The 18,904-nt window shown below is 37.1% G+C and overlaps 1 protein-coding gene across 2 annotated transcripts in view; it reads left to right on the top strand.

Annotated features, from left to right (window-relative positions):
* HIKESHI (heat shock protein nuclear import factor hikeshi) overlaps positions 1 to 18,904 on the top strand; it is a 46,587-nt gene that overhangs the window by 3,467 nt on the left and 24,216 nt on the right. For both annotated transcript variants that reach the window (XR_007189613.2, XM_026518273.4), the window contains exon 2: positions 255 to 492. Coding sequence is in view for 1 of the 2 variants with exons in the window: in XM_026518273.4 (XP_026374058.1) it covers positions 255 to 492 (238 nt within the window). In the remaining variant the exon portion in view is untranslated. The remainder of the gene's footprint in view (positions 1 to 254; positions 493 to 18,904) is intronic.

The following is an 18,904-nucleotide window of genomic DNA, read 5'->3' as shown; positions in this document are numbered from 1 at the left end:
ATTAATGGGCACTTCTGAAATGATTTAATTCTATTTTTTAAAGGTTACATTAACTAAGTCACCATTTTAAGTCTGAATATGTGCATTTGGATTTTCTTTTTAAATTTAACACTGGTATATTTGGAGATTAACCCAGGGTTATACTGGGTATAATGACTATAATTGACAATACTTGATAACAGCTTACAGGAATACTGTAAGGGTTATAGAAACTCATCAAACTATTGAACTAAGACAAGTTTCTTATTTTCTAGGTGCAAACAGCTGCACAGCAAGTGGCAGAGGATAAATTTGTTTTTGACTTGCCTGATTATGAAAGTATCAACCATGTTGTGGTTTTTATGCTGGGAACAATCCCATTTCCTGAGGGAATGGGAGGATCTGTCTACTTTTCCTATCCTGATTCAAATGGAATGCCTGTATGGCAACTCCTAGGATTTGTCACAAATGGGAAACCAAGTGCCATCTTCAAAATTTCAGGTCTTAAATCTGGTAAGAAATAATATTAAAATGATTACATAATTGAGCTGTTTTCTTAATAACATAACATAGGATATGGCTTTTTTTTTTTTTTTTAACTTTCCATTATGTGTTACTGGTTTCTAAAGTGATATATGATTTTTTAAAAATTCAGATGATAAACTGATATATTTGAAAATTAATAAGCAAAAGACCTCCTTGGCTCCTCACATTTCCACCCTCTGTTCCTGGAGAGAGCCATTTACTTTTCTGTAGGGATTTTATTGGGTGTTTTAACAGATAATGACAAGGAATCTTCTCAGAATTTGTAACATGCACATCTGTGTATTAAATAAACAGATAAAGCAAGTAGACTTGTGTAGGAATTAAAATGAGAGTCCTTTTTTTTTAAAATGAAGGTTTTTGAGCTCTCACGTTAGATCACCCCTCCAGTGCTTTTGAACTCTTAGATTTGATTATCCCTCTGATGTTTTTCTCTTGGTTTTATTGCCAGTGCAAGCATTAGACCTTATAGGGGCATAATCATTGCATTGATGCTTTGAAGTGTTTTGTGTAGAAATGTGAGAACAAAACTAGATTAGGTGCCATTTACTCCCATTGAATCTTTGGTTCCCTTGAAAATCTACATTAAAACAGACATAATGTATCTACTATGAGAATTTAAAGATAATGATTAAATTCTTGCTGGAGAAAACTCATATTCTTATAAAGGAAGATAGTTTTGTAGACCACTAATTTGAAGGGTGAAATGTAATAGTGGATGTTTGTACAAGATGCTGAGAGAGATTGGAAAGGGGAGCAACTCTCAAGTGGGTTGAGAAGGTTTCCTGGAGAAGGTGATATTGGATCTCTTGGGAAGAGAAGTTTAGTTAGGCCCGTGAGAGGCCTATTGGGCATTCTTTTCTAGGTGGAGGTAGTACGTGTACAATGAAGAAATTTTGAAAGCCTGGTGTGCAGAGGATGGTACAAGAGTAGGTTAGGCAGTCATGGGTCAGGAAAAGCTTTATGTGCTATACCAACTCATTTGAATTTAAGTCAGCAATTTTTAATGTACTTATCTAAGTGATCTCACAGACCTGTTTGGTGGTATTCTAAAAAAATAAGTATAACATAATGTAAATACTCAAAAGTTCGCATGTACTCTGAAGCCCATCCATGTACCCTCCCCATAAAGAACTGCTCCTATAGGTGTAGAGGAGCCAGTAAACACTTTTTGGTAGGGGAGGTGATATGAACAAGTTTGTTTTTAGCCTGAGGACTGTGTGAGGAATGAACTGGAGCAGTTCTGGCTGGATGATGGACTGTTAGGTGCTGTTATGTTATGTAGTTGGAATTCTAGAAGAAGAAACAGGAAAGAGCAATATTTAAAGCTAAGTTTTGTTTAGAATTAATGAGAAATACTAATCTCTAGAATGAAGAAACAGGACAAATCCCTGTGGTCCTTATCAACTGGGGTTCCATGAGATAATTATCCCTAATCCCTAAGACAGTGATTCTTTTTTTTTTTTTTTTTTTAAGATTTAATTTATTTGAGAGAGAGGAAGTGAGCAAGAGAGAGCGTGTGCAAGCCAGGGGGAGAGGTAGAAGCAGACTCCCTACTGAGCAGGGAGCCTGACATGGGGCTTGATCCTAGGACCATGGGATCATGACTTGAGCCGGCTCATGACCTGAGCTGAGGGCAGACACTCAACCAACTGAGCCACCCAGGTGCCCCAAGACAGTGATTCTTAAAGCATGATTACCTGACCACCAGAATCAGCATTAGCATTAGCATCCCTTGGGAACTTGTTAGAAATGCAGATTCATGGCAGGACCCTAAACCTACTGGATCAGAAACCATGGGTGGAGTCCAGTTCCCCAGGTGTTTTGCATGCTTAAGTTAGAGAACCACTCCTAGGTCATCCACTCCATGTAATGAATTAATGTCTTATACCTTTAGCATGGAGTTAGTTTTGAATAATCTTTGGGAGAATTAAGAAGATAGTCATTCTCATCACTTTTTCTCTTTTATGTGACTGTGCCTAAAAATAAATAAACAATCTATAATTAGAAAGAATATAAATGGACAATTCAATACATTCTAATGAAATTTCTGGGCATTTAATGTAAAGAGAAAGTAATAAAGGAACTGGAAAGACAAGTCAGTTACAACTGGATGGCAGTTAGTTTAGCATACTTACCATGAGTATGAATAGAAACCAAAACCAATAGATTAATATCTTCAAAGTGCCAAGGAAAAATAAAATAACTCTCAAAACTGTTATTCTAAAGTGATGGAGAAATAAATATATTTCGCAGATGGGGATGGAAAGTTTACTACTCATAGACCATTACTGAAAGAACTACTGAAGGTAGTTGTACTTTGTAAGAGGAAATTGAACCCAGGATGTAGAAGAGCATGCAGGATGCAAAGTTAAAGAATTGGTAAACATGGGGCGCCTGGGTGGCTCAGTTGGTTAAGCATTTGCCTTTGGCTCAGGTCATGATCCCAGGGTTCTGGGATCGAGGGCCGCATCAGGCTCCCTGCTCTACGGGGAGCCTGCTTCTCCCTCTCCCCATTCTTGTGCTCTGTCAAAAAAATGAATCTTAAAAAAAAAAAAAAAAAAGAATTGGTAAGCATGTAGCCTAATCCGGCAACCTGATTGTATAAAACAACACAATAAATAACTTAAATGCACAAGAATTAAATATTGTACTAGAAAATAATGCATAAGACAGGAGTGGTACTGATCAGAGTTAAAGCTTTCTGAGGTCTTATTGTTTAGAAAGAGAATAACAATACTGATTCTACTTTCAGGTAATCTTGTTAAAAGTTTAAGGAAAAGTTAAAAAAAGAAAGGAAAAGTAAAGTCATAGTATATAGGCATAGTATATTAAAAACAAAATAAGATGGTGAAAATAATTTCAACTATATCAGTTATCAGGAGAAATGTAAACAGGGTACACTTGCCAGAGAAAACATGGAGACTCCAGGATAGGATTTCTTTTAAAGAGAGCAAACAAATAATTACTTTGCTGCTTAGAGTAATGGGTCTAAAACATTTTAACACAAGCAACCAATAAATAGCTGTCATAGGTATATTAATTCTAAGAAAAATTAGACTAAGACAAAAACATCAGGGATTAAGAAATTTATTGAGTAGAAATGAAATAATTCATCAGGAAAATAAAATATTTCTAGGAAAAGATAAGTCATGAATTTGGGTGTATATATAACTTCAATATATTTAAAAAATTGACATTTAGAATGATAAATGCTATTAATATTTTATTTACCTCTTGATAAGACAATAAAATATTAGTAAAATGGAAGATTTGAATAAAAGAGTTAGCAAGTTTGAGCCAATGGACATTTATAGAACCCTGCACCTAATTATTAGATCATATACATTTTTTTTTAAAGATTTATTTATTTATTTGACAGAGATAGCCAGCGAGAGAGGGAACACAAGCAGGGGGAGTGGGAGAGGAAGAAGCAGGCTCATAGCGGAGGAGCCTGATGTGGTGCTCGATCCCAGAACGCCGGGATCACGCCCTGAGCCGAAGGCAGACGCCTAACGACTGCACTACCCAGGCGCCCCAGATCATATACATTTTTAAGTACAGAGAACATTTATGAAATTTGACCACATATTAAGTCATGAAGCAAGTTGCAGTAAATGGCAGTTAATCAGTATGCAGCCTATAGTGCTATGTAATTACAGGTAAAAGATAAAACATTGTTATGTGTAGGAATCCTCCCTTCAACACGTAGTCAGTCCCAGATGGTTTTACAAAGTTCAACTAAACCTTTATGAAACAAACTGTTCATATCTTATATAAACTTTTAGAGAGTAGAAAAAGATAGTTACGCAGTTTATATTTCTAAGCTAATATAATCTTCATACCCAAAAGGACAAGGACAATAGAAGAAATTTGACCTATGCCAATTTTATTTATTTAGGATTTTTATATCGATGTACATAAAATAGTTACAAAGTAAATTCAACAAGGTATCTTATTTTTTTTTTTTTTTTTTACTTTTCGTTATACAAAATTCAAGTGTATACAAAAGCAGACCAAATGGAATATTGAACCACTCTCTCATCACTCAAAATGACAACTCATGGATAATGTTTTTGGGTTATTTTTTAGATTTTATTTATTTATTTATTTTATTTTATTTATTATTTTTTAAAGAATTTATTTATTTGAGAGAGAGAAAGAGCAGAGAGTAGGGGCAGAGGGAGAGGGAGAAGCAGGGAGCCTGATGGGCTCATCCCAGGACCCTGAGATTATGACCTGAGCCAAAGGTAGAGAGGCTTAACTGACTAAGCCACTCAGGTGCCCCTATTTATTTATTTTAAAGAGAGCGATCGTGTTCACAAGCAGGGGGAGGGGCAGAGGGAGAGAGAATCCCTAGCCGACTTTGAGCTAGTGTGGAGCCCAAGGCAGGACTCATTACCCTGAGATCATCACCTGAGCCAAAATGAAGAGTTGGACGCATAACGGACTGAGCCACCCAGGTGCCTCAATGTTACTTCTTTTATATTCCCACTCACTTCTCTCTTGTATTATTTAGAAACAGATTCCAGAATCATAACATGTAATCCATAAATACATTAGTATGTGTCTTTAGAAGACAAGGTCTTTTTTTCCTCTCTGCTTTTTTAAATGTATCTATAATGTTATCACGTCTAAAAACAAATAATAATTCCTTAATAGAGAATTGAATGTCTGATTAGTGTTCAGATTTCCAGTGATCTGAGTTTTTTGTTTATATATTTTAAAGTTGTAAGTACTTTTAGTCAACATTGTACATTGCAACTGGTTGATGTCTCAAGTATCTTTCATAAAAATTAAAGGTACAATGTATTCTTTGTCCTCTATTTCCAGTAAATTAGTTGGTCTTAGAGATTTGATCAGACTTCATTTGAGTTTATTTTGAAAAAAAATTTGGAGGGATTATTATAGATAATGGTATGTTCTTTGATCAGGAAGTATATATATAGTTCTCTCTTTTTGTGAAATTAGTAGACATATATATGCCATGCCTATATTTGTTAATTCAGTAGGGGTTCAAATGATCACATTCAAATTGTTATTTCATTTATTAGCTATAAAGAGACTCTTGAATATACTATTTGGTTACCCAGAGGTAGGATCATAGGAAAGGCATGATAATACTTTGTTGTTCCTCTTCATATACCGATGTTCAAAAAATGAGTTGATTCCCTAACATTTTCCTAAAGTAATAAGTTTTTTTTTAAAGGTTTATAAAATCATGGAGATATGTGTGTATGTATTTGTTTATATTTGATGTATTTGAACCGTTGGTATACCCTCAGAATCCATTGGACCTAATTAAAAAAAATTTTTTTTAGATTGTAATATTTATTTGAGAGAGAGAGAGAGAGAGGGAGAAGCAGACTCCTGCTAAGCAGAGACCCACACAGGACTCCATCCCAGGACCCTGAGATCATGACCTGAGCCGAAGGCAGATGCTTAACTAACTGAGCCACCCAGGCGCCCCTAAAATTTTTAAAGTAATCTCTACATCCAACGTGGGGCTTGAATTTACAACCCCAAGAGTTGCATGCTCCACCTACTGGGCCAGCCAGGTGCCCCCTAATTTTAATTTTTCATTTTCTAGGTAAAAGCTGATATTTTGTAATTTTTATCCTTTCTTAAGAAATCTTCTAAAGAACAGAGAAAATTTACTTTTTGCTAACAATTTTAGTAATTTATTGAGATATAATTGACATACAGTAAATTGCACATATTTAAAGGGTGCAGTTTGATGAATTTTGATGTATGTATACACACCTGTGAAACACCACACTGAAGATAATGAACATATCAGCCCCGAAGTTTCCTAGTGTTCTTTGTAATCCTTCCTTGTCTCCTCTCCTACCCTAGGCAACTACTGATCTAGTTTGTTTCCCTAAAAAATAGTTTGCATTTCTAGAGTTTTATATAGATGAAAGCATACCGTATGCTTTTTTGCCTAGCTTCTTTCATTCAGCTGAGTTACTATGTTTGGAGTCGTTCATGTTACAGTATATATCAGTAGTTCATTCCTTTTTATTTCTGGGTAGTATTCCATTGTATGAATGTACCACTGTTTGTTCATCCATTCACCTGTTGATGGATATTTGGATTGTTTAGGGGTTTTGATTCATAAAAATAAAACTGATATAAATATTTGTATATAAGTCTTTGTATGGACATATGCACTCCTTTCTCTTCGGTAAATGTCTAGAAGTGGAATGGCTAGATCATATGGTACTTGTATGTTTAACTTTTTAAAAAATTGCCAAACTATTTTCCAACGTGGTGGTTCCATTTTACATTCAACCAGCCGTGTATGAAAGTTCTTGTTTCTCCACATCCTTGCCAGTGCTTGGTCTGGTCAGTTTTAGGCATTCTAGTAGGTGTGTAGAGTTATACACTGTGTTTTAAGTTTGCATTTCCCTAATGGCTAAGGATATTGAGCATATTTTCATGTGCTTATTTACGTATCTGTATACGTTCCTGTTGAAATGTCTGTCTTTCTGTTTTTTTTACTGGGTTGTTTTATTATTGAGTTTTGGGAGTTCTGTATATATTCTCGATACAAGTTCTTTATTAGATATGCGATTTGAAAATGTTTTTTCCCAGTCTTTGACTTGTTTTTTCTCTTAGCAGTGTCTTTGATAGAGCAGAAGTTTTTCGTTTTGATAAAGTCCAATTTTTCAATTTGTTCTTTTTGGTACTTTCAAATTGTGCTTTTGGTACTGAGCCTAAGAAATCTTTACCTAATCCAAGGTCACCAAGTTTTTCTCTTTGTTTTTTAGTTTTAGATTTTATATTTCTATCTGGGATCCAGTTTGAATTAATTTTGTATCTACTGCAAGGTATAGATTGAAGTTCAATTTTTTTTTCAAATGGATAGCCAACTGTTCTAGTACCATTTGTAGAAAAGACAAAGTAATGTCACATTTTTCTGAATCCATTATCAAGCATGTTCACTTTGATATTCATTTGGGGGCTCCCAAAGTGCTCCATTTTAAAATGTAACATACATAAATGAATATTTATATATTGATTTAAAAAGACAAAGAAATGGAAATAGATACTATTACTTTTTTTTTAGACAATAAATTACTAGTTTGAAGACATGCTAGAAGATTAGATGGATACTGGTAAATATTTAGCAATATAGAAAGAGGGGAAGAGAGGTGATGTTTTTGGTTTGGGTTTGAGGAGCCTCTGGGACATGATAGCAGTGCCTCAAATATAAAGTGGTAGGTTTTGTTTGGGTAGCAATAGGCTAGTAGCCAGCTGTTAACCGTTTGCATAGTTGGAAAGTGCGGGTTTATTTTGTACGCAGACTCATATGCATTGATTAAGGTAAATATTAGCCATGAGCCAGTAGACCAGGACCCATTGTTTGTTTTTGGAGACATACCAATTATATTGTCAGTTTAATCCCCACCTTTTTCTCTCTTCTCTTTGCCCCAACTTTGCCAACATTTTGTGTCTCTTTTTCATTTGTGATCATCACTGTATTCCTTGCAGGACATGGTTTTGGAAATAGTGAAAAGTGTTTTCTTCTATCCTTTTTGCATTGCCTTTGGCTGATTTTTCCCTTTTCTCTTATGCTACCCAATAGGTTGGAGCTTTGGGTGAGGGTGGCGTTTGGGGTCATACCTGGACATTTCCTTACTCTCTTATTTCATCAAATTTGGAGAATATTCAACAATCAAAAATGGGTTAATCCAGTTGCTATAACTGGAACAGTAATAACTCAGTGCGATATGTTTTCTGTTGTGGAGTTAGGTAAAATAGTCTAAAACTCAATCCCAGAATAATACCTGATTCAGTATAAGAAAATGGATTTATTTCCATTATGATAATAAGATTAGTTCTTTATTCTCCTGCCTTTTTAAAAATAAATGATCTGTCATCATTTCCATTATAACATGACTATTGATAATTTTATCCATTAAAACATTTTCAAGGCAGTATTTATGACAGGTAAAGCAAAATGTTTATTAAAGAAAAATAAAGCAGCTTAAAATGTTTAGAGACTTAGTGTATATCAACATTAAGCAAATGGAAAAATGCTGTTAAATGTTTAGTTTGGTTTTTTACTAGTAAGTTTGGAAAAGCACCTTTTGGATGTCTAAAGTATCAGAATTCTTTTTTTTTTAATTATTATTTTTTAAAATTAACATATAATGTATTATTTGTTTCATGGGTACAGGTCTGTGTTTCATCAGTCTTGCTCAACACAACATATACCCTCCCCAGTGTCCATCACCCAGCCACCCCATCCTTCCCACTCCCCTCCCCTCCAGCAACCCTCAGGTTGTTTCCTAAGATTAAGAGTCTCTTATAGTTTGTCTCCTTCTCTGGTTGTGTCTTGTTTCATTTTTTCCTCTCTTCCTCTATAATCCTCTGCCCTGTTTCTTAAATTCTGCATATCAGTGAGATCATGTGATAATTGTCTTTCTCTGATGGACTTATTTCAGTTAGCATAATACCCTCTAGTTCCATTCATGTCATTGCAAATGGCAGGCTTTCTTTTTTGATGGCTGTGTAATACTCCATTGATACATACCACCTCTTCTTTATCCATTCATCTGTCAATGGACATCTGTGTTCTTTCCGTAGTTTGGCTATTGTGGACATTGCTGCTATAAACATGGGGGTGCAGGTGCCCCTTTGGATCACTACATTTGTATCTTTGGAGTAAGTACCCAGTAGTGCAGTTGCTGGGTCATAGGGTAGCTCTATTTTCAACTTTTTGAGGAACCTCCATACTGTTTTCCAGAGTGGCTGCACCAGCTTGCATTCCCATCAATGGTGTAAGAGGATTCCCCTTTCTCCGCATCCTCGCCAACATCTGCCATTTCCTGACTTGTTAATTTTAGCCATTCTGACTGGTGTGAGGTGGTATCTCGTTGTGGTTTTGATTTGTATTTCCCTGATGCCGAGTGATGTTGACCATTTTTTCATGTGCCTGTTGGCCATTTGGATGTCTTCTTTGGGGAAATGTCTGTTCATGTTTTTTGCCCATTTCTTGACTGGATTATTTGTTCTTTGGGTGTTGAGTTTGATAAGTTCTTTATAGATCTTGGATACTAGCCCTTAATCTGATAGGTAGTTTGCAACTATCTTTTCCCATTCTGTCACTTGTGTTTTGGTTTTGTTGACTGTTCCCCTTGCTGTGTAAAAGCTTTTTATCTTGATGAAGTTCCAATTGTTCATTTTTGCCTTTGTTTCCCTTGTCTTTGGGGTCGTGTCTAGCAAGAATTTGCTGTGGCCGAGGTCAAAGAGGTTGCTGCCTGTGTTCTCCTTAAGGATTTTGATGGATTCCTGTCTCACATTTGGGTCTTTCATCCATTTTGAGTCTATTTTTGTGTATAGTGTAAGGAAATGGTCCAGTTTCATTCTTCTGCATGTGTCTGTCCAATTTTCCCAGCACCATTTGTTGAAGAGACTGTCTTTTTTCCATTGGATACTCTTTCCTGCTTTGTCGAAGATTAGTTGACCATAGAGTTGAGAATCCATTTCTGGGTTCTGCAGTCTGTTCCATTGATCTATGTGTCTGTTTTTGTGCCAATACCATACCGTCTTGATGATTACAGCTTTGTAATAGAGCTTGAAGTCTGGAATTACGATGCCACCATTTTCAGTTTTCTTTTTCAACATTCCTTTGGGTATTTGGGGTCTTTTCTGGTTCCATACAAATTTTAGATTATTTGTTCCAATTCTGTGAAAAAAGTTGATGGTATTTTGATAGGGATTGCATTTTTTAAAAAGATTTATTTAGCGAGAGAGAGTGTGCACACGAGTGGGACAAGGGACAGAGGGACAGAGGGAAAGAGAGAATTCCAAGGAGACTCTGTGCGGAGCCCGATGTAGGGCTCGATCTCATGACACTGAGACCATGACTTGTGCCGGAACCAAGAGGCTGACACTCAACCGACTGAGACACTTAGGCGCCCCTAGGGATTGCATTGATTGTGTTGGTTGCACTAGGTAGCATAGACATTTTAACAATATTTGTTCTTCCAGTCCATGAGCATGGACTGTTTTTCCATTTCTTTGTGTCTTCCTCAATTTCTTTCATGTGTAATCTATAGTTTTCTGTGTACAGATCCTTTGTCTCTTTGGTTAGATTTATTCCTAGGTATCTTATGGTTTAGGTGCAATTGTAAGTGGGATTGACTCCTTAATTTCTCTTTCTTCTGTCTTGTTGGTGTATAGAAATGCAACTAATTTCTGTACATTGATTTTATATCCTGCCACTTTACTGAATTCCTGTATGAGTTCTAGCAATTTTGGGGTGGAGTCTTTTGGATTTTCCCCATAAAGTATCATGTCATCTGCAAAGAGTGATTCGGATGCCTTTTATTTTTTATTTTTATTTTTTTTGTTATCTGATTGCTGAGGCGAGGACTTCTAGTTCTATGTTGAGCAGCAGTGGTGATAGTGGACATCCTGATCTTAGGGGAAAAGCTCTCAGTTTTCCCCATTGAGAATGATATTCCGTGTGGGTTTTTCACAGATGACTTTTATGATATTGAGGTATGTTCCCTCTATCCCTACACTGTGGAGAGTTTAATCAAGAAAGAATGCTGTACTTTGTCAAATGCCTTTTCTGCATCTATTGAGAGGATCATATGGTTCTTGTCCTCTCTTTTATTTATGTAGTGTGTCACATTGATTGATTTGTGGATGTCGATCCTACCTTGCAGCCCAGGAATAAATCCCACTTGGTCGTGGTGAATAATCCTTTCAATGTACTGTTGTATCCTATTGGCTAGTATCTTGGTGAAAATTTTGGCATCCATGTTCATCAGGGATATTGGTCTGTCATTCTCCTTTTTGGTGGGGTCTTTGTCTGGGTTTGGGGTAAAGGGAATGCTGGCCTCATAAAAAGAGTTTGGAAGTTTTCCTTCCATTTCGATTTTTTTGAAACAGCTTCAGAAAGATAGGTATTAATTCTTTAAATTGGTAGAATCCCCCTGGGAAGCCATCTGGCCCTGGGCTCTTGTTCATTGGGAGATTTTTGATTACTGCTTCAATTTCCTTGCTGGTTATGTGTCTGTTCAGGTTTTCAGTTTCTTCCTGGTTCAGTTTTGGTAGTTTATACGTCTCTAGGAATGCATCCCTTTCTTCCAGATTGTCTAATTTGTTGACATATAGTTGCTCATAATATGTTCTTCTAATTGTTTGTTTTTCTTTGGTGTAGGTGGTGATCTCTCCTCTTTCATTCATGATTTTATTTATTTGGGTCATATCTCTTTTCTTTTTGATAAGTCTGGCCAGGAGTTTATTGATCTTATTAGTTCTTTCAAAGAACCAGCTCCTAGTTTCGTTGATCTGTTCTACCGTGCTTTTGGTTTCTAGCTCATTGATTTCTGCTCTGATTTTTATTATTTCTCTTCTCCTGCTGGGTTTAGGCCTTATTTACTATTTTTTCTCCAGCTCCTTTAGGTGTAGGGTTAGGTTGTGTATTTGAGACCTTTCTTGTTTCTTGAGAAAGGCTTGTGGTGCCATATACTTCCCTCTTAAGACCACCTTTGCTGCATCCCGAAGATTTTGAACACTTATGTTTTCATTTTCATTTGTTTCCATGGATTTTTTAAATTCTTCTTTAATTTCCTGGTTGACCCTTCCATCCTTTAGTTGGATGCTCTTTAGCCTTCATGTATTTAAGTTCTTTCCAACTTTCCTCTTGTGATTGAATTCCAGTTTCAAAGCATTGTGGTCAGAAAATACGCAGGGAATGATTCCAGTCTTTTGGTAGCAGTTGAGACCTGGTTTGTGACCAAGTATGTGATCTATTCTGGAGAATGTTCCATGAGCACTAGAGAAGAATGTGTATTCTGTTGCATTGGGTTGGAATGTTCATATCTGTGAAGTCCATCTGGTCCACCGTGGCATTCAGAGCCCTTATTTCCATGTTGATCTTTTGCTTAGATGATCTGTCCATTGTAGTGAGGGGGGTGTTAAAGTCCCCTACTATTATTGTATTATTGTCAATGTGTTTCTTTGATTTTGTTGTTAATTGGCTTATATAATTGGCTGTTCCCATGTTAGGGGCATAAATATTTACAATTGTTAGATCTTCTTGTTGGATAAACCCTTTAATTGTAATATAGTGTCCTTCTTCGTCTCTTATGACAGTCTTTGGTTTAAAATCTAATTTGTCTGGTATAAGGATTGCCACCCCAGCTTTCTTTTGATGTCCCCTAGCATGATAAATGGTTTTCCACCCCCTCACTTTAAATCTGGAGGTGTTTTTGGGTCTGAAATGAGTCTCTTGCAGACAACGTATTGTTGGGGCTTGCTTTTTATCCAATGTGATACCCTGTGTCTTTTGATTGGGACATTTAGCCCATGTACATTCAGGGTAACTATTGAAAGGTATGAATTTAGTGCCATCATATTGCCTAAAGGTGACTGTTACTGCATATTGCCCCTGTTCCTTTCTGGCCTATGTTGCTTTTGGGCTCTCTCTTTGCTTAGAGGACTCCTTTCAATATTTCTTGTAGGGCTGGTGTGGTGATCACAAATTCTTTCAGTTTCTGTTTGTCCTGGAAGCTTTTTATCACTCCTTCTATTTTGAATGATATCCTAGCTGGATAAAGTATTCTTTTTTTTTTTTCCTTTAATTTATTTATTTGACAGAGACAGCCAGCGAGAGAGGGAACACAAGCAGGGGGAGTGGGAGAGGAAGAAGCAGGCTTCCAGCAGAGGAGCCTGATGGGGGCTCGATCCTAGAACGCCGGGATCACGCCCTGAGCCGAAGGCAGACGGCCAATGACTGAGCCACCCAGGCGTCCTGGATAAAGTATTCTTGGCTGCATATTTTTCTCATTTAGTACCCTGAATATATCATGCCAGTCCTTTCTGGCCTGCCAGGTCTCCATTAGACTGCTGCCAGTCTAATGTTTCTACCTTTGTAGGTTACAGACTTCTTGTCCCAAGTTGTTTTCAGGATTTTCTCTTTGTCTCTGAGGTTTATAAGTTTTACTATTAGATGTCAGGGTGTTGACCTATTTTTATTGATTTTGAGGGGTATTCTCTGCATCTTCTGGATTTTGATGCCTGTTTCTTTGCCCAGATTAGGGAAGTTCTCCACTATAATTTGCTCCAGGATACCTTCTGCCTGCCCCCCCCTTTTTCTTCTTCTGGGATCCCAATTATTCTAATACTGTTTCGCTTTATGGTATCCCTTATCTCTTGAATTCTCCCCTTGTGATCCAGTAGTGGTTTATCTCTTTTTTTCTCAGCTTCTTTATTCTCCATCATTTGGTCTTTTATGTCATTAATTCTCCCTTCTGCCTCATTTATCCTAGTAGTTAGACTCTCCATCTTGCAAATGGCAAGATTTCATTTTTTGATGGCTGCATAATATTCCATTGTGTGTGTATACACACACACTACATATACACACACACACATATATATGCACACACACATTCATACACACACACACACACACACACTGTATATATATCTTCTCTATCCATTTGTCAGTGGACATCTGGGGTCTTTCCATATTTTGAGAAGCCATGAATTCTATGTGCCGTATTCCCGTAGCGCTGGAGTTTTGCAGTTCGCATTGGTTGGTAAACTTGGTCTTAGCTGGATGTTCTTGTTGATCTTCTGGGGGAGGGGCCTGTTGGGTTGATTCAAATGTCTTTGCCTCGGGTGGAATTGCATCGACCTTGCCAGAGGCCAGGCTAAGTAATTTGGTCTGGTTTGCTCTTTGTGACTTTTGTTCCGTGAAGGCTTTCTGAGCAGCTTTAAGAGGATGAGAATGAAATTGGCGGCCTCCCAATCTTTGGCCCTGGAGCTGAAAGCTTGGGGCCCCACTTCTCAGTGAGGCCTCAGAGAAAAGCAGTCAATCACTCCTGTCTCCCTGGTCTCCAGCCGTACTCCACTCTCACCTGGCCTGTGATCGAGCATTTCTGTCTCAGGCACGTGATCCCATTTGGAGTCTCCAAACCCAGCAGGTTCCTGCAGCGTGTTCCCACACCATTCCTCTGGGGGAGGAAGGGGAGTCTCCCCGGATCTGCCGCATGTTGGGCCCCTGCTCGAAGACCAGCGCCTGACTGTGCCGCAGTTTGAGGTTTATAGCAACCCCGAGCTGAGAGCCCACTCCTCGGGCTCACTCTTTGCAGCCGGCTTCCCTGCTCTGATACCTGGGAGCTCTGCCGCACTCAGGCACCCTCAGTCTTTCTCTGACCCTGAGGGTCCTGAGACCACAGTGTCCCAGCAAGGGTCCCTCACCATAGCAGACTTCTAAAAGTTCCGATTTTGTGCTCCTCTGCTCTATCACTTGCCAGTAGCTGGCTGACGAGGCTCCCTCCCCCTGCGGTCTATCTTCCCATACATTGCCTCGGATTCACTTCTCTGCACCTCCTACCTTGTGGAAAATGGTCGCTTTTCTGTTCATAGAGTTGCAGCTATTCTTTTCTTCAATCTCTGGTTGAGTTCGCAGGTGTTTAGAATGGTTTGATAGCTATCTAGCTGAATTCCTGTTACCAGACAAAATTAAGCTCTCCTACTCCTCTGCCATGTTGGACTCTTGTCAGTCCTAGGGTATCAGAATTCTTAATTTATATATAAAAATGTTATTCATATTAGGGAATAGTGTAATATTAAAGTATAAGAATAAGTTGACTTTTAATGGGTGTATATTTTTGAACCTTTGAGATGCCCTTTCAAGCCTAAGGACGTAAGTTTTATTATATTGGACAAATCTAGCTAAGGAGCACTTCAGGGTGGGAGAGAGACTTGCTGAAGCAACTCTAGGCTGTTGTGATTGAACTGAGAAGTTAAGAAGTAGAATTGTATGGAAGCAAGGAGGGTAGAAAGTTAGTTCAAGTGAAATAAATTTCATTTTAAGAACTTTTGGCAGTGTTCTAGCAGTTTTCTGGTAGATGATAAAAGATTTATTTGCAAAGAACAGTTTTGGTTGGGGAAGGTTAAGAGAGCTCAATTGGGGAATTGTGGTTGATAGGGAGTCTTGAAGTTAATTACTGTGAGTTTTATTTTGATTGAGAGAAGATTCTTTGTGGCTCTTGGAATCTGAAAGGAGTTAGTTATATGGCGAATACGTTTTTAAGCTGATGCTGGAACAGTCTGGGGGTGATGGTTAACAACTAGGATAGGACTAAACTCGAAAATATGAAATGAAGGGTTTGGTATTAAGAAACAAAAAGAATTTTCTTTTTCTTTTCTTCCTCCTTTCATTCCTACCTACATGGGATCTAGAAATCCTGAAAAAAAAAAAAAAAGACACAAGCTTAGGAGATATGATTTGGTAGTTGGAGAATTGGAGAATTTAGGAAGTTTATTTAAATGAGTCTCTTGCAATTTTGTCTTTAGATGCTGTCCTTGGTCTTCATAATGTGAAAGAGCTATTTAACCAAACAATTAGTAAAAATTATGAAATATTGGGAGTTCTATGTAAAGAGATTCTTCTCTTTCGTAGGAAGTATATGCCAACTCAAATTAACACAAACAAGGACATTAATAAAATTAAAACTTGTTTTATGGAACTTAAATTAAAAGTGGGTATAGGTCTTTTGCTATACCATGATTTTTTTCCCTGTCTCCATATGTTGATTTGAGGGTTCAGTGAACTATTGGTTATATATGTGCAATATAAACTTAAAAGCATTTCCTAGTGTCATTTTTCTATTGCTCCTCTTTGGCACCTCTTTTTATCTCTTTAATCATGCCCCCCATCCCCACCAGCAACTCTGACTGAATAAAATATTTCAGATTGTGATCAGAAGCTCCCTGATAAACAGAAACCAAACACTGTAAATCAAACCAAAGCAGAACACCAAATGAAGTAGTGTTCTCACTAATCTAGGCTGTTCACTCATGTTAGGGGTTCATTCAATGTTTGCCCCTTTCTCCTTCATACTCTGTAGATGTCTAGGCTTAAGGTAGCTGCTGCTCCTTTTGTTTCCCATTTCACACTGTGGCTTGCAATTCTTTTCTCAGGGACTATCTTGTATTTTTCTCCTTTTTTTTTTAATTGAATACTGTACTAGTTGTAGGTGTGCAACATACTGATTTGACAATTCTACACACTACTTAGTACTCACCATGATAAGTGCAGTCATCATCTGTCACCATTACTGACTATATTCCCTATGCTGTTCTTTTCATCTAGAAGCTTCTTATGGAAGCAACCCAGCTGTTCATCAGTAGATAAAGGTGTGTGTGTGTGACACACAATGGAATAATGCTCAGCTGTAAAAAAAATGAAATCTTGCCATTTGTGACAACATGGATGAACCTAGAGGGTATTCTGCTAAGTGAAATAAGACTGAGAAAGACAAATACCGTATGATTTCACTAATATGTGGAATCTTAAAAAAAGCACACACTGGACAAACAAAATGGATTCTTAAATATAGAGAACAAACTGGTGGTTACCGGAGAGGAAGTGTGTGGAGGGATGGGCAAAATGGATAAAGGGGATTAAGAGGTGCGTACTTCCAGTTATAAAATAGGTAGGTCACAGAGATGAAAAGTACAGGGTAGGGAACATATAGTCAATAATTCTGTACCATGATTTTCAAGTTGTCTATTTACATTGTGAAAGCTTGGGAAATATACCAGGAATTACTTTAGGCATTTCTATTAAATAAATTACAGAAGAGGAAAGTACCTGCGTATGTAGTTTAAACTTTGTTGTATATCCCATCCCTCAACTGATTATTGAAATCTACTTCACTCTTAGCAGAGTGTCAAGTTGATGACTGTTCTGTTAGGTTCTGTGTGTGTGTGTGAATGTGTGAATATCAGAATCACTCTAAGACAGTGTTCAAAGGAAACAGATTAGTAAACGGAGGTAATTTAAAATGGCTTTGTGGAAAATTAGTCTGCAGTATTTATTTGAAGTATGAATAGATTTGGATGGCAGTGGGAGGATGAGAATTGTATTTGGAAATGATCAAAGTCATAAAGGTAATATGCACTGCATCTCCAAATGGCAGTGAGGAGGCAGACATTTAAGGGTGGCATGATAAGCTCCTATTTGGAAGGTATGGAGGGAGTAAGGTTTTAAAAGTAAAGTGGAGCTGTTGTGTGATGGTTAAGCTATATGGGGTTTACATTTTTTCTGGTAGGCAAGTGTTTGAGCAAGAGAGTGATACTTTTTAAAATGGTGTTTTAGAAAAATTATTGTCCAGAATGGCTTGGAGAATCTGTTGAGATTAGAGCCAGAAAAAACAGTTAGGAAGATTTTATAATGATTGAAGGATAAAGGAAAGGGTATCATATACTGAATTATCTGCTTTTGTGGTGCATTTTACTAGGCTTTGATTGTTTAAATAGTTAATACACCTGAAAGCCTAGAAGGGGGTATTATTAGTATCTGGTTTTTAAGAGGCTGGGTTTAAGAGAAGTTACAATATTTTGCTCAGAGAAGAGAGTGTGTTAACTTTTAGGTATGATGTGTAGATCAGCCTCTTTGAAACAGTTGAATGTTGTATGGCAATACCATCATTTGTTTAACTAATTCTCAGTGGATGGAAATATGGGTTGTTTCCATTGTTTTAAATTGTTTTACTACCAATGCTACAATAAATATTCTTACACATATCTTTGTACATATTTTCTAGCACTGTATTTCTATAGAAGAAACTCCTAGAAGTGGAACTGAATTCCTGGATTAAAATGGCCTTTAAAACAAATGGTATAGGAGGCCTGGAGAAAGGGTACTCAATGTGGATAATGGATCATGATTTTCATGGCAGTTTTTAGAGAGTCGTAATAAAGGTACAGTGTACTTGGTACTACATAAAAAAACTAATAGAACATAACCTTGCCAAGTATAATAACAGAGTAAGCCATGGGGTATTAGAATGGAAGGCCCTAAAAATAATTTAATTTGGGGTGTCTAGGTGGCTCAGTCAGTTAAGCATCTGACTCTTGATCTCAGCTCAGGTCTTAATCTCAAGCCCCTCATTGGGCTCTACGCTGGGCATGGAGCCTACTTAAAAAATAATCTACTCCTTAATTTTACTGCTGAGAATCTTGAGATTTAGATTTTATAGTGTTTCTAAAATAGAGGCAGAATTAGGATCTAGATACTCAGATTTTTAGTTCACTGTTCTAAACAAACTCTTTTCTCCTCCCAAAGTAAATTTAAAGAGAAAAATACACTCAAATTTCCATTGTCTTACATGTATATATAGTTCATATGCTTGTAACAACTGTTTTCTGCCATTTTTCTTTAGTATTATTTCATAATGGGTTATGAAATTTTGATGTGTTCCAAATGTATTAAGTGTTTAGTTTCTCCTTCTTTTCCATCCCTTTTTCCCTAGTAACCAAGTAAAGTGAGAAACAGACACCTTCTGATCTTCAGATGGGCTGAACTGGTAATAGAAGATGAGATTTTTATGTTTCTTTA

This window comes from Ursus arctos, unplaced genomic scaffold, assembly GCF_023065955.2.
Source record: "Ursus arctos isolate Adak ecotype North America unplaced genomic scaffold, UrsArc2.0 scaffold_22, whole genome shotgun sequence".
Classification (NCBI taxonomy): domain Eukaryota; kingdom Metazoa; phylum Chordata; class Mammalia; order Carnivora; family Ursidae; genus Ursus; species Ursus arctos.
This window is presented reverse-complemented; position numbering and strand designations above follow the sequence as displayed.